The sequence below is a fragment of the Puntigrus tetrazona genome, chromosome 7 (genome assembly GCF_018831695.1).
Source record: "Puntigrus tetrazona isolate hp1 chromosome 7, ASM1883169v1, whole genome shotgun sequence".
Lineage (NCBI taxonomy): Eukaryota > Metazoa > Chordata > Actinopteri > Cypriniformes > Cyprinidae > Puntigrus > Puntigrus tetrazona.
In genome coordinates, this window is record NC_056705.1 from 5,410,088 (window position 1) to 5,424,451 (window position 14,364).

The 14,364-nt window shown below is 39.6% G+C and overlaps 1 protein-coding gene across 1 annotated transcript; it reads right to left on the reverse strand.

Annotated features, from left to right (window-relative positions):
• Nucleotides 1–6,842: 6,842 nt before the first annotated feature.
• On the reverse strand, nucleotides 6,843–10,266 carry LOC122349598 (C-type lectin mannose-binding isoform-like). Its single transcript, XM_043245706.1, has 4 exons — nucleotides 9,353–10,266; nucleotides 8,152–8,517; nucleotides 7,076–7,161; nucleotides 6,843–6,980 (listed from the first exon to the last, which is right to left on the reverse strand). The coding sequence occupies exons 1-4, from the start codon at nucleotides 9,381–9,383 to the stop codon at nucleotides 6,843–6,845; spliced, it is 621 nt and encodes a 206-aa protein (XP_043101641.1). The 5' UTR covers nucleotides 9,384–10,266.
• Nucleotides 10,267–14,364: the final 4,098 nt, after the last annotated feature.

A 14,364-nucleotide genomic window follows, 5' to 3' on the forward strand; every position in this document is an offset into this window, starting at 1 on the left:
ACAATAAAAGCATCAACATGATTCAGTAAATTACTGCTTCCAGAATCATAAACTGATAGTTATTTGTCACTGTTTATTCATTGCGCTGTAATTTACACGCTGCAGTTCAGTTTGATGGATGCTTGCATATTTATCAAGAGTTTCAAAGACAGTAAAGAGGATTTAGTGAACTGGCAAATATAGGAATTAAAATTTACACTTACTTTTTAATGTAAACCACTAAATATCAAAATGTTACATAAATTCTGCCAAAAGGAATAGTAGGTTACTACTGCGATCACCAAGATTTCAGAAAATCATTCTGAAGTCAAAAATGTGTGTGAATTAAATTCAAACAATGTGAGACCTCATTTCCGCTATTTTCTTTTAGGATGAACTACTGTAGCTGCTTGCAACTGCATAAACAACCAGCATTAATTAATGAACAAATTAAGAGACTACTGCTTGCCCTGTTTCTCTCTCTGGTCTGAAGCAGCTCAGAACACCGAGCTCTGTCCTGCCTGAGCGCTGCTGACCGACTCTGCACTCCTATTGGTTGTCACTGTTTATTTGCATAAAGTTGAGCAATTCTAAACTTTTTCGCTTGACACGCCCACATTCCGTCGCCAACGGTCCAACGGTGCCTCCATTGAACACGAACAGGATCAGGGCGGCGTGAACGGGGCTTAACTGCTTTGGGGCGCCGGCGGGATCAATAGATTTTTGAAAAGACTGATTTTCTCATTCAAAAAAAAGGCATTGTTCGAATGTTCTTTATATATTCTTTTTATTTTTTTAATGTGTGTACAATCACAATATTTATTTGTATTTGTAAATAACGGAAACAAATTACATGCCTCTTTTCCAGCATCACATAAATTTACTTCTGTTCTGCAAATGGCTGCAGGTATTTTTTACTTTCATTTTTCGTTCGGCCTATTTATTTACTTTTATACATGGCTTTTGTAACCCAGCTTATTAGTGGGTAATAGCGGAGACAGAATGAAAAAAAAAAAAAACGCTGCCAGAATAAATATATGCATACGATTAAATGAAAATATAAAAAAGTCAAACATGCAGGATTATATATTATATATTTTGTTTTGGAATGACGACACTACGTCTTCCGCGATCCCGTGTTCTAGATGTTTTTTTTCGTGAACTTGAGATGGGAGCAGATGTCCATCGCTGATCCTGGAGATTAGTGCCTTAGAAGTGAGTATAAAAGACGTAAGAGCTATTTAATACGTTTATATATCGCTATGCATCAGTGAGATGAAACGACATACTTGTGTAACCACATAAACATTTTTATTTATCTCGTGTAATGTTCTAACGCATATTAACAAAGCCATTTAAGCGTTAGCATAATGCTAACATAGTATGTGTATTTCTTTTTGAGGGAAAAGCAGAGCACGCTTGAGGGTGTACCTGGCCAGTCTTTGAACGTTCCTGAGAAACACAGACATCGAACGTATTCGTCTTTGAATGGTAGGAGTAATATTATATCACCTTTTTCCTATTTTGGGAAAGGAATTCTTGGATTCCTGGACTGACTGATTTTCCAAAGAATCAGAGACAGAGCTGAATTCTTCTTTTTGAAAAGAACTTGTATGCACTTATCTAAAGCCAGAAGTAAATGTCAGTTCTGTACAGGTTGATTTTTATTTCCCCCCAAAATTACATTGACAATTTTATTTAGCATCTTTCTTTTAAACTTAACATTATTTCATTTAACGTTTTGAAATAATTTATTTATAGCATATTTTGGTTTTATTTAGTTTCACTGGTAAGATCCTTTACACCAAATTAGAAAAAACAAACAAACCTTAAAAACGCTGATTAAGTAACATCTTTTTTTGGACCGCTGGATGTTGATTTGTGTTGTTTAGACTGTAACTATGCAGTTGTTGCCTTTAATTTCACAAGGTTTTCATTAAAGAACAGTTTTACGTAGTTTCAACCCAATTTAAAGGCTAAATCCTTATGTCAGTACCATTTGTTTCTATTGATTGTACTTACTGCGTAGTTGCTGCCATTAATTTCATGCGGTTATTGTTCCCAATAGTCAGAAGACAGCTTGCTCTGTTAAATGCTAAATGAACATCTTATGTATACTTTCATTCTTTCTGTGTTTTTAAAAGAGAGAGAGAGAGAGGTGTGCAGCAGGAAAGAGACCTCAGACTCGTGGGGCTGTAAGCTTCAGATGTATCATATTTTATTTTGCTACAAGCAGAACACAAGAAGCACATTCAACTTGGACATGGTTGTCATGGAAATAAACACCGTAACCAGAAACCGCTCCCGTGTTCAAGCTTAATGCGCATCTCGTATATAAAAAGCATTTTAGGGGACCCATGGCTTATGAGGTCCCAAGGCAGTTTCCTACCTTTGACAAATGGGTAAGTCCGCCCGCTGTGCAATTTTAACCCTGAAACCTAAAGTAAAAATGTCTTTATAAGATTTTAAAGGTATAGTTTACTTTGAAACTAAAATTTGAAGTTTATCAGCTTACCTCAAGGGCATCTAAGGTGTAAATGTCACTTTGGGTGATCTGAGGGTTACCGTGAGCTTTTTCCGCAAGGTCTGTCCCCGCGGATCATATCATATCAGTTCCTTTTCTCCCGGAAGTTCATGAGAAGTTGACAAAGTGGATGATCCTTTTCTTGGGCAGAAACCGCTCGTCTCCTCTTCCGTCCTCACCACCCTCGATGGCGGGTAGTAGCTAGGGGGCATGGACATTGCCCAGGTGGAGAGGGTGGTTGCGGTGCACTTGTGCCTCCGAAACGCCACTACCTGGCTGGATCGTCTCTCTCTCCCTTCCCGGTCCCTGAGGTACCACGGTAGCTCTCACTGCTAGTGACCTACAGTGCGGCTTGTCAGGCGTTCTTTTTGCATGCCATGGCTATCCTGCAAGTCTACCAGGACAAGGTACTCAAACAGCTACATGAGGGTTAGTCTGACCCAAGGTTGCATGCATGAGCTGCTCTCCGGGCAACGAAGGACACAACTCAGCTCGGATGCAGCACATCAGGATGCAATTGACGACAGGTCTTGGGAAAGCAAAATCTCGTTGTGAGGTTCCTGATGTGTGCCAGAAGGTTAAATCCTCCTTGGTCACCCCTAGTCCCCCCCTTCAGTGGCTCAAAGGGATCCCTCTAAAGGCAAGCTTTCACAACAGAGAGATCCTTTGAGCCACTGGAATCAGTTGAGCTTAAGTTCCTGTCTGATAAGCCAGTGCTCCTGACCCTGCTCACTTCCATAAAGAGGGTCGGGGACCTCCACGCGTTTTTGGTCAGCGAGGAGTGCCTTGGGTTCGGCTGGCCTATTGTCATATCGTCCAGAGACCCTGGCCTGGATACGTGCCGAAGGTTCCCACCACGCCTTTCTGCAATCAGGTGGTGAGCCTGCAAGCACTCCCCCGGAGGAGGCAGATCCAGCCTTGGTGTAGCTGTGTTCTGTAAAGTGTCCAAGTCTCGGTTTTAGCTGCCCAGCTCTCTGATCAGCCCCTGCACTGGGTGAGGTGGCTATATGATTGATTTTTGCTGGCATTCCAATATGTGTATTCCCTGCGAGTGAACTTGTCTTCCCTTGACAGATTACCTGTCTCTTTCTGTTGTCAGTTGTACCTCCCCTTCCTCTGGCAGGATCTGACACAGACCAGTATCACATGTTCGGGCAGGATGTGGCCTCTGTAGCCTCCATCTCTGGAAGGTTCGCCTTCCCTTCGTTCTGACAAACTGTAAAAACAAATAAGGACATTGAAGCTATCTCTTGAAGGTTGAAGTCCCTTCTCTTAAGAAATTGTTTCTATCTGAGGAACAACGGCTTGGCTTCTCCAGCTGCAATGCACTCACCATTGGTCCCTGTGGATGTCAAGGTCAGCAAATTTGCTTTGGGCCGTTGGGAAGGTTACGACCTTGCATAGCATTTGCCGGACACGCTGTGTCAGCATTTGTAGTGCTGTTGGTTGTGACAAGGTTCAGATCGTGGAGTTTTTAATGTTGACCCCAGTCTGTCTTTTACACAACTCATAGTGACTGACAGACAGAAAATGTCTCGGTTAAGTATGTAACCCTGGTTCCTTGATGGAGGGGACGGAGACATTATGTCCCCTTGCCACAACCTCGAACCATCACTGCTTGGCCAGGGACGGCCTCGGGGCTCCTCAGCAAAACCTAGCGAGTAGTCCTCTCGCAAGAGCCCAGACTGTCTATAACTCCATCAGGGACCAAGGGTTACATACATAACTGAGACAATTTTAAGAAAATTGAATTTAGACGCCTAAGGTCCAGTGTGTTTATTTCCTGTTCTAATAAAATTTAATCAACAGGACTTTTACTATAGTTTTATCCTGGATGTCATGTGACTGAAATCACATGACTTCTTGGGGGTGAGACAGAAAAAAGCTCTCAGGAACTGCATATACAGGTCAGTGACACAAATCTGACTAGATTAATGTTAAGGTTGTAAATCTGCCATACATGTAAATAAAACATTATTCCTAATTGTTAAATTATGTTATGAAATGGAGATTTTGAATAACCAAATGAATAATCTGTCAGTCCAATCTGTATCCTGACAAGAAAATGACACACTTTGCATTTAGTGGACAAATTCAAATTAGCTAAAGTAAAGAAGACTGTGAGCATGTTTACATGCACTGCAGTAAGCTGATAACTCACCATACGCTGATTGTGTGGTGGTGAAACCCTGATGTAACGGTAAACCAAGAAACTAAGGTTTACAAGCCTAGATATGGGACAATCATGCAGCTCTAGTTCTTCATATAATTTTCTGTTGTCTTGCGTTTTAAAACAGGCCTAACAGTGGTTTTGGGGCTCTGCATGACCATGATTAGATGAAATCACACAGACAGGGGCTGTCTTTGACAGCTTGACAGCGTCGTCTCATGTTTACTGGCCTCATGATGTTGTTCTGAGGCGATGCATCCACTCTTCCTCAAGGGCTACATGCAGTTCTGCCAGGTCACATGGGGGTGGGGTACGATCATCCAGTCTCTGCTTCAACTGGACGTGCTCTATGTGGTTCAGGTCAGGGGACATTGATGGCCATACCATATGAGGCACTCTAACTTCTGGAAGTCGAGCTGTGACAATTCTGCCACAATGTGGTGGAGCATTATTACCTATGAACAGAAAGTTGGGGTGTGCTGGCGGAAATGGGGGATGATGATGGGTTCTGTGATGTCTCTGAGATAAGAATGTGCAGTGACTGAGCCATCTACAATAACCAAATCTGTTTTGCGCTGACTGGTGATGCCTGTCCAGACTGTTGCTCCTCCTCCACCAAAGCAAACCTCCGGAGACCACGTTGACCTCAGCGTATTGCTCACCTCGCCTTCTCCAGCAACGGTGACCTGACACTCATCAGTAAACAGGACGGTAGACCACTGCTGCATTGTCCAGGTCACATGGACCTGTGCCTACTGCAAACGTTCACGGCGTTCACGGTCAGTGGAGTCACCTGCAACGGTCGTCTGGCATTCAAGCCAAAGCGGTGGAATCGGTTGCTAATGGTTTGTCTGGAAACCCTAGTACCCCTCACATCTCGTAAACAGGCCTGCAGCTGTGTGGCAGTTGCATAACAATGTCTGAGTGCATAGGTCCTTAGGTACTGGTCATCATTACTGTCTCTCACTCGTGGGGCTCCACTCCTGGGTCTGTCATGAACTCTGTCAGTAGTTCTGTGTCTTGATGCAAGTCTGCTGATGACACTTTGAGACACACCAAGTTCACAAGCAACATCTGATTTCCTGCCACCGACCCAAAGACTCGCCAAAGGCGGTTTTGTCTATTCCACATTCAGACAGTTTAAAAGAAAATCACTTTCATCTGCTCCTTTTAATTGGTTCCCAAAAGTAAACAAGTTGTGACCGCTGCGGCGTGCTAACCCCGTGCTAGCTTGTGTCCCTCCATTCAAGAATGCTACAATTTTGAAAATGAAATTCATTTCGCCAATAGTCAACAGATTTTGAGACACCAGAATTTGCTAAAACAAGTGCGAAAATTGGCGTTTGAGGAGTATGAAATCTGACCAAACCTTCGGCACAGCTGCAGAAACTTGCATATACATGTAAAAAATGTATCTATCAAAATTGCATTGTGTGAGTGAATGAGTGATGGAGACAGACAAAGAAATAGATACTTTGTTTTCTCTACAATCAAATGATTTAATCATGCTAAATGTAATACTTTAGAAGTAAATGAATAAATCAATAAAAGAATCGGTTGCAGAACCAGATGTGAATTCATCAGCTTTTTTGAGTCTCCTTTAAGTGAACGTCTGCTCAGAAAATGCTTGAAGTATGATGGAAATTCATTGCTGTTATGTCCAGATTTGTTTATATGGATGCACTGGGAGTTTTGCCTAGAATGCAAATATCATGTTCATTAGTTTGTTATTTATTAATTTATTTTTAAACCAATATTAATACTTAGGTCACAATGAGAAATTTTATTTCACTGTGCAATATACTTGTTTTTGTAAATAATCTTTATTTTTGATTTCATAGAAACTCAGTATCACAAAAAGACAAGTAAACAGCAGAAATTAAACTAGTTAGAAGCAATAGGCCCAAAACAAAAATGGATCTACACTGGGTGTGGCTGCATACTCACGACAGCAAAGCCAACCACGATACAGAAGATCTCTGCCGGTTGATTTCTACCAGTATATGACCCATCCCTACTTTTTTAAACCCAGATTATGGATAAAAGGGTTTAAAATTATTATTAGTTGTTGCACTGGTATGTTGCATTATTCTATTTACACAATTAGTTAGTATAGTGTAAAAATTACAAGTACATATGACTTAATCGGCTATTAGTAAAAGTAAATATTTAAACTATCTTGAAATGGCAAGGCTCTTGGATGATGTCACTCCCAGTCTTATTCTGGAAGAAATTTCCATCTTTTTGCATTTTCCATGAAAGCTTTACATCTTCAGCCATCCCGTTCTCCTTCAGTATCTTCTCTATCTGAAAACCAAACAGTCTTTTATTATGTAATCATCTTTGTTTCTTCACTGTCAGTATGATTTCTGTATACGGAGTATGTTGTTAAATGAAGGCACCTGCAGCAGAACCTCTGTGATCACTGCAGGATCTTTCATATTTTGACTTGATTTGACCTCCAGTCTGACTGTATCCATCTTCTTCTCTGTGAGACACACATATAGTATGAAGAAATGCTCAGATTAATATGTTGTAGAAAAGAGCTGTGATCAGTGAATTATTATAGCAAGGTGTACTGTATTACTATATATTTGTATATTTGCGTTTTAGTTAATATTGAGCAACATTGAGCTACAAAGCCTTATAATTGCACATTTTAAAAGAGCAATGTTGTTTCTCTGTTTATGGGACTTTATTAATATTCTGTTTTGAATTTGTAAAAAATAATGATCCACTACTGTAATTATTAGGACTCTCCATGGGTGTAATGTTTTTATACTGTACAGACTTTGTGCTATTATTGTTCTACACCTAAACCTATCCCTTACAGGAAACTATTGGCAATTTTACATATAAAACATACATTTAAAGCTTGACCCAAAAAATGTCCCCACAAGGTCAAAATTTACTGGTATTCCTATCCTTGTGGAGACATTTGGTCCCCATAACATCATAAATACCAGGTACACACACACACACACACACACACACACACTCTGACTCACTCATCTCTTGACACCCGAACAATAAGAACATTTACACAAATTGTACGCTCACTCATTAATTGCTTTAGAGTTGTTGGGTTCCCTGGAATTTGTAAAAATATTTGCCATTTTGAACTTTCTGTAAAACCATCTTTCCTAGTCTCCTTCAAGGGCACTGACAAAGACATCAGTCATCAAAACATTTAAGTTGTCGTCATTTACTTACACTATTGTTTCAAACCTGGATGACTGCTGAATATTAAAGATGCTCTGAAACATGTTGGTAAGCAAACGGATTTATATAATGATTTATTGGAATTGGTTATTAACAAAATAAATATTGAGAAAGGTTTCATTTTTATGTCAACCGCCCTTTTGAGTTGTTTGATAAAAATAAGCCGATGCATTACTTAGTCTTGGCTTATATTGACTAACTGGGCTGTTTGGTGGACAGCTTTAATGCTTTTGAAATGTAAAAGGTCAAAAGACACCTGAGTAGCAGACGGAAGCGTATTTAGTCGGACAATCTGCATCGTTCCACAGTCCAGTGAGAGATGTTCCCACACAGAACTGATTGCCACCGAAATTGTTTGGCTGTCCGCTACCCCATATTCTGAACGTGGATGTGCTCTGATCGGACCAGACCCAGGGAGCAGTCCCGCTCGTCCGATAGAGACCGATCCAAATTCCTTCAGTAAAACCCTCGGGTACAGTTTTCAGCAGGTCATCATAGTCCACGTCGTCATCGGTGGTGGCGAGATCGGTGTAATACGTTCTGCAGTACGTCTGAGCCTCGGTCCAGTTCAGGAAGTCAGGATTAAAGTAAAACATATAAGAGTTCACACAGGAACTCAGAGCTGCGGAAAGAGACAATATAATCACTGTCAAGTAAGTAAGATGTCAAATAAGACTGATTTTGGAGAAAACCGCCAATGAGCGTATGTACTGAATTTAAAATCTGCACAAGCAAATCGATAAAGAACAGTTAAAATATCCAGAATAAACTAACTAAAGTAAGCAAACAAAAATGCTGACTAAAATCTTCTTTAACGGTATGTCCTTAAAATGGAAAGTTTTAAAACCAAGGGGATAATGTCAGTATGACTAAAACCATCAGTAAAAACCCTTCAGAATATAGAGGTCTCAACAGCTCTGTTTTTTTAGTCACATGGTCAAAGAAGGGGTAAGAGAAGTTTATAACTGTTGCCCTGTCTCTTTTCTTTGCCGGGCTTTCCTTGGGGCTCCGTCCTCTCTCTTTCTCGTACAATTAACTGTTTACGTTTTACCACCCTACATCTATTTTGTACCCATAACAAAGTGGCAGTGGGTGGTAATAGACTAGAGATGTACAGTTTTGTACCATCTTACTCAGAACGTTTCTTTAGTCATTTTGCAATTCTAAAGCATAAACCACTGTAGAGAAGCCACCCTGAAACCAACAGTCTGGAAAAACTACATTTTGTGATGTGAAAATATGAAATAATATCTGGCCCTGGTTACGTAACCTTCTCTTTGAACCATGTACACAGAGACATTAAATATAAATGTGATCCATTGTTCTTATGGCAATAAAATACAGCTGTAGTTTTGTGTTTTAATAACCAATAATAATGTTTAAAACACTGCAATAATGCAGATTTAATTTCACTTTTAGTGGTCAAAATGATCTTTTGCAAACCCGGGACAACTTACCTAATAACAGGGCAAAAATAAAATCCATCATGATGACGCACCAAAAAAAACAATCACAGATGCACAAACGCTCCGACTGCTTTAGTCAGGGTTGACAAGGATTTTGTAGGGTCTTTATCTCGGGCTGTCTCGTGAGTCTGTGTCGCTGTGTTTAGATGCTTGATAGTGACACATTGTTACCATGCTTTACATTGAAAATAACATTCAAACGATGATAGCACAGATTTCCATGTCCACCAAAACCACACACCCAAACGCCTGACTGTCTTTTGCAGGGGTTATATTAATGTAATGCTATACACCATGGTTTTTTGAACTCATGCTTGTTTAAATATTTAACATCATTGTATGTAAGTAGTTTTGATATGCTGGTACCAAATTCAATAAATATGTAAAACGTTTAGCATTTTGAATTGACATTGTTGTAGACAATATAGGTTTTGTTTTTATATCCTTACTGTATTGGTAAATATGATGACATAACAAAATTGCTGTATTTTTAGACATATTCCATAGTACTGGACAATTTGAAACTGATTAAAAATGTATTATTACAGTATCCCAGAGCTGCATCATCTTCATATCCCTGCTCTGTTTTGACTGCATTATACCCTGTATGTCAGATGAAGTAGAAACTCACAAGTTAAAGACTTTATTGGCTGGTTTCCCTCAAGATAAAGATTTCTCATAAGACCCTGTTGGGCAATTACAGGTAAAACCCCAGTACCATGTGTGTGGAATGAAGACCAGGAGTCAGAGATGAGATCAATTGAAGAAACATTTACTGAAGAAAACTAGTTTTGTCAGCTTAAATACTCGTGTTAAGTTCATAGGTCACTCTCCGTACATTATACAAACACAAGCAATTATATTTAGGTCACTAATTACGTCAATACATCAGTCAGCACAACTTACACAAGGTCTAGGGAAGTACGTACATCTCTAGATGATTCTTTGGGTGTCAACAACTCCAAGCAAACCCAAATATGTGCGTCAGACACCTATGCTTCTTTAGGATGGCGACTGGACTATGTTCTCGCTCTGTGCGGGTTCAGATGTACTGTCATAACACTTATCTACTTCTCAAGGCTGCCTAGTTCTACCAAATGTTTTATCAGTATGGCTGGTTACGGTTACGGCTGAATCAATCATCAATCAATCAATCATTTTTATTTATATAGCGCTTTTAACAACACAGGTTGCATCAAAGCACTGTACAGTATAATGACAGGGAGGTATAATGACGAGAGTGACCAATTTCTTATTAAATGCAGAGACGGTCTCTGTAGTCAATTCAACGATAGTCACTAGAAGTTAAGTGTCCCCAACCAAGCAAGCCAGAGGCGACAGTGGCAAAGAAACAAAACCCCATGCATACAGAATGGAGAAAAAAAACCTTGGGAGAAACCAGACTCAGTTGGGGTCAGTTCTCCTCTGACCGGACGCCCAGCACTTAACTTCCAGTTCAATTTTAAACGCAGCTGTGTCAGGTAGTGTAAATGACTTAGTGTGTGTGTGTGTGTGTGTGTGTGTGTGTGTGTGTGTGTGTGTGTGTGTGTGTGTGTGTGTGTGTGTGTGTGTGCGTGTGCGTGTGCGTGTGTGAATCAGGATCTGGTGATTGGTCCACGGGGCGCATCTAGGTGTTCTGGTCTCTGATGAACATAATCTCTGGGTGCTGATCCACCATCTAGTCTGGATACAAACTGTGAAAACAGATTGAGAAAGAGACAGGACTAATATTAGCGTAGATGCCATTCTTTTTACGATGTCACAAGTACATCGTATTGTAGGAGTAGTGTTCCCGGTTCCAGCAAATCTAAGTAATGCAGCCTAAAAATCCTTTAACGGATTTGAATAATAAAAGGTGTGTTGGTGTGCTATGTGTAGGCTAAGTTAAAAGATGTGTCTTTAATCTAGATTTAAACTGGCAGAGTGTGTCTGCTTCCCGAACAGAGTTAGGGAGATTGTTCCAGAGTTTAGGTGCTAGATAGGAAAAGGATCTGCCGCCCGCAGTTGATTTTGATATTTTGATATGACATATGTTGATATCCTTTGTCTGGGTATGTAGGTGACTTTTCTCGCAGCAGCGCTATTTAGACTGGAACATTTAGATGACCGTTTGTTTTGTTTTTGAGTTCTTTACATGAGCATGGAGTGGGAGCTACACGACCGAAGTTCCACTGTTCCGATGGTCCGCAACCCCTTAGTGATTTTTTTGGGATGTATATTCTCACTTTGTTTGGGAAAGTGGGATAGGGGTTGGGGGGTAATGTTCTTTTTTGGTTATTATTTTTCTCTTAATTCTTTTTACTTCAAATGTTTTAAAAGGGTGGCAGGCATGTACACTGTTCAATTTTATTTGTGGTATGACTTCTAGTTTACCTTCTAAGGGCAACAGCATTACTTTTACCAGCTAGAACGTGCGTTATCAAATGGCCAGAGTTTTGAGAACGCAGCGGACGTGCAGGACTATAATGTGATAAGAGCTCACTCAAGTATTGAGGAGCTAAACCATTCAGGGCTTTATAGGTAATTAATAAGATTTTAAAATCTATCCAGTGTTTGATAGGGAGCCAGTGCAGTGTTGACAGAACCGGGCTAATATGATCATACTTCCTAGTTCTAGTAAGGACTCTGGCTGCTGTGTTTTGGACTAGCTGAAGTTTGTTTATTAACCACCCAATAAAGCATTACAATAATCTAACCTTGAGGTCATAAACGCATGAATTAATATTTCTGCATTAGAGGTTGAAAGCATAGGTCGTAATTTAGATATATTTTTAAGATGGAAAAACACAGTTTTACAGATGCTAGAAACATGATTTTCAAAGGAAAGATTGCTGTCAAACAGCACACCTAGGTTCCTAACTGATGATGAAGAATTAACAGAGCAGCCATCAAGTGATAGGCTGTGTTCTAGATTATTATTTGTGGGGTTTTTAGGTCCAATTATTAGCACCTCTGTTTTTTCAGAAATTAACATTAAGAAGTTACTCATCATCCAGCTTTTTATATCGACTATGCATTCTGTTAGATTCTCAATTTGGTGTGTATCACCAGGCTGCGCTGAAATATAGAGCTGAGTATCATCAGCATAGCAGTGAAAGCTGTCACGTTTCCGTGGTTTCTCGGGAGAGAAAAGGAGCGCTCGAGACTCGAAAATAAACTTAAATAGATTTAATCCAAAAAAAAACTGGCAAAAATAAATATACAAAATGCAGGTAGGCAAAACAAAACCACGAAAAGACCTCGGGAACAAAACATAGAGTAACTTGTAACATTGAACATTGAGACGTAGTAACGTTGATAATCTGACAAACGTGAACACAAAACACAGGGTTTATATACACAAGGAAATGAACTAAGTTAACAAGACACGGCTGAAGACAATTAAACAATTAAACACCAAGGGAAGGCAGGGCACAGACAGCACATGGCTCGAGACAAAAAAAAACAACAACAAAAGTCCAGAGATCTGACAGAAAGCTAACACCATGACTCCTGATAATATCTCCCAGAGGTAACATGTACAGGTTGAAAAGTAACGGTCCTAGCACTGAGCCTTGAGGAACTCCATATTTCACTTTTGATCGATATGATACCTCCTCATTTTATGCCACAAACTGATAGCGGTCAGATAGATATGATTTAAACCATGCTAAGGCGCTTCCTCTAATGCCAACATAGTTTTCTAGTCTATCCAAGGGAATGTTGTGATCGATAGTATCGAATGCTGCGCTAAGATCTAATAGCACTAATAACGAGATAAAACCACGATCAGATGATAGAAGCAGGTCATTAGTAACTCTAATGAGAGCAGTCTCAGTACTATGGCACGGTCTAAAACCTGATTGGAAATCCTCACAGACACCATTTTTTTCTAAAAAGGAATACAGTTGTGAGGATACTACCTTTTCTAGTATCTTTGACAGAAAAGGGAGATTAGAGATTGGTCTGTAATTTACTAAGTCTTTGGGATCAAGATGTGGTTTCTTAATGAGAGGTTTAACTACAGCCAGTTTAAAGGTTTTGGGAACATAACCTAATGACAATGATGAATTAATAATGTTCAAAATAGGATCTATGACTTCTGGAAGCAGATCTTTTAATAGTTTAGATGGAATAGGGTCTAACATACATGTTGCTGGTTTAGATGATTTAACAAGTTTGTACAAGTCTTCTTCTCCTATAATAGAGAAAGAGTGTAATTTTTCCTTAGGGATCTAAAGCTCATTATCTGATGTGAAACTGTAGTTGACGGCTGCATAGTTACAATTTTATCTCTGATGGTATCAATCTTAGAAGTAAAGAAATTCATGAACTCATTGCAGCTATACTCTTGGGGCATATTAGCACCTGTTGATGCTTTATTTTTTGTTAATTTAGTTACTGTACTGAATAAATACCGGGGGTTGTGTTTGTTTTCTTCTAAAAGGAATGAAAAATAATCAGATCTTGCTATTTTTAATGCTTTTCTGTATGACAGCATACTCTCCCGCCAGGCAATACGAAATACTTCTAATTTGTTTTTTCTCCACCTGCGCTCCATTTTCCGGGCTGCTCTCTTTAGGGTGCGTGTGTTGTCATTATACCATGGAGTCAGATTGTTTTCTTTTATCTTTTTTAAGTGTAAAGGAGCAACTGTATCTAAAGTGCTAGAAAAAAGAGAGTGCATAGTTTCTGTTACATCATCAAGTTTTTGCATCGTATTGGATGAGCTAAGGAATTGAGATAAGTCAGGAAGGTTATTTAGAAAGCTTTCTTTTGTGGTGGAAGTGATGGTTCTACCATACTTGTAATAAGGTGCAGAGTTTACAGGGAATATCACAGCTTTCTTTATTTCTCGTAGCTCACGTTGAGGAGAAGGGGGTGCTCCTACCATGGCTCTGTAAAAGCAGATGTAGATGCAACAATAACATCTTAAAAAGGACTTATGAGCAACAAATCACTTCTATGCATAACTGAATATTATATATATGTAACCCACGCACTTAACTATCATGTGTTAATCA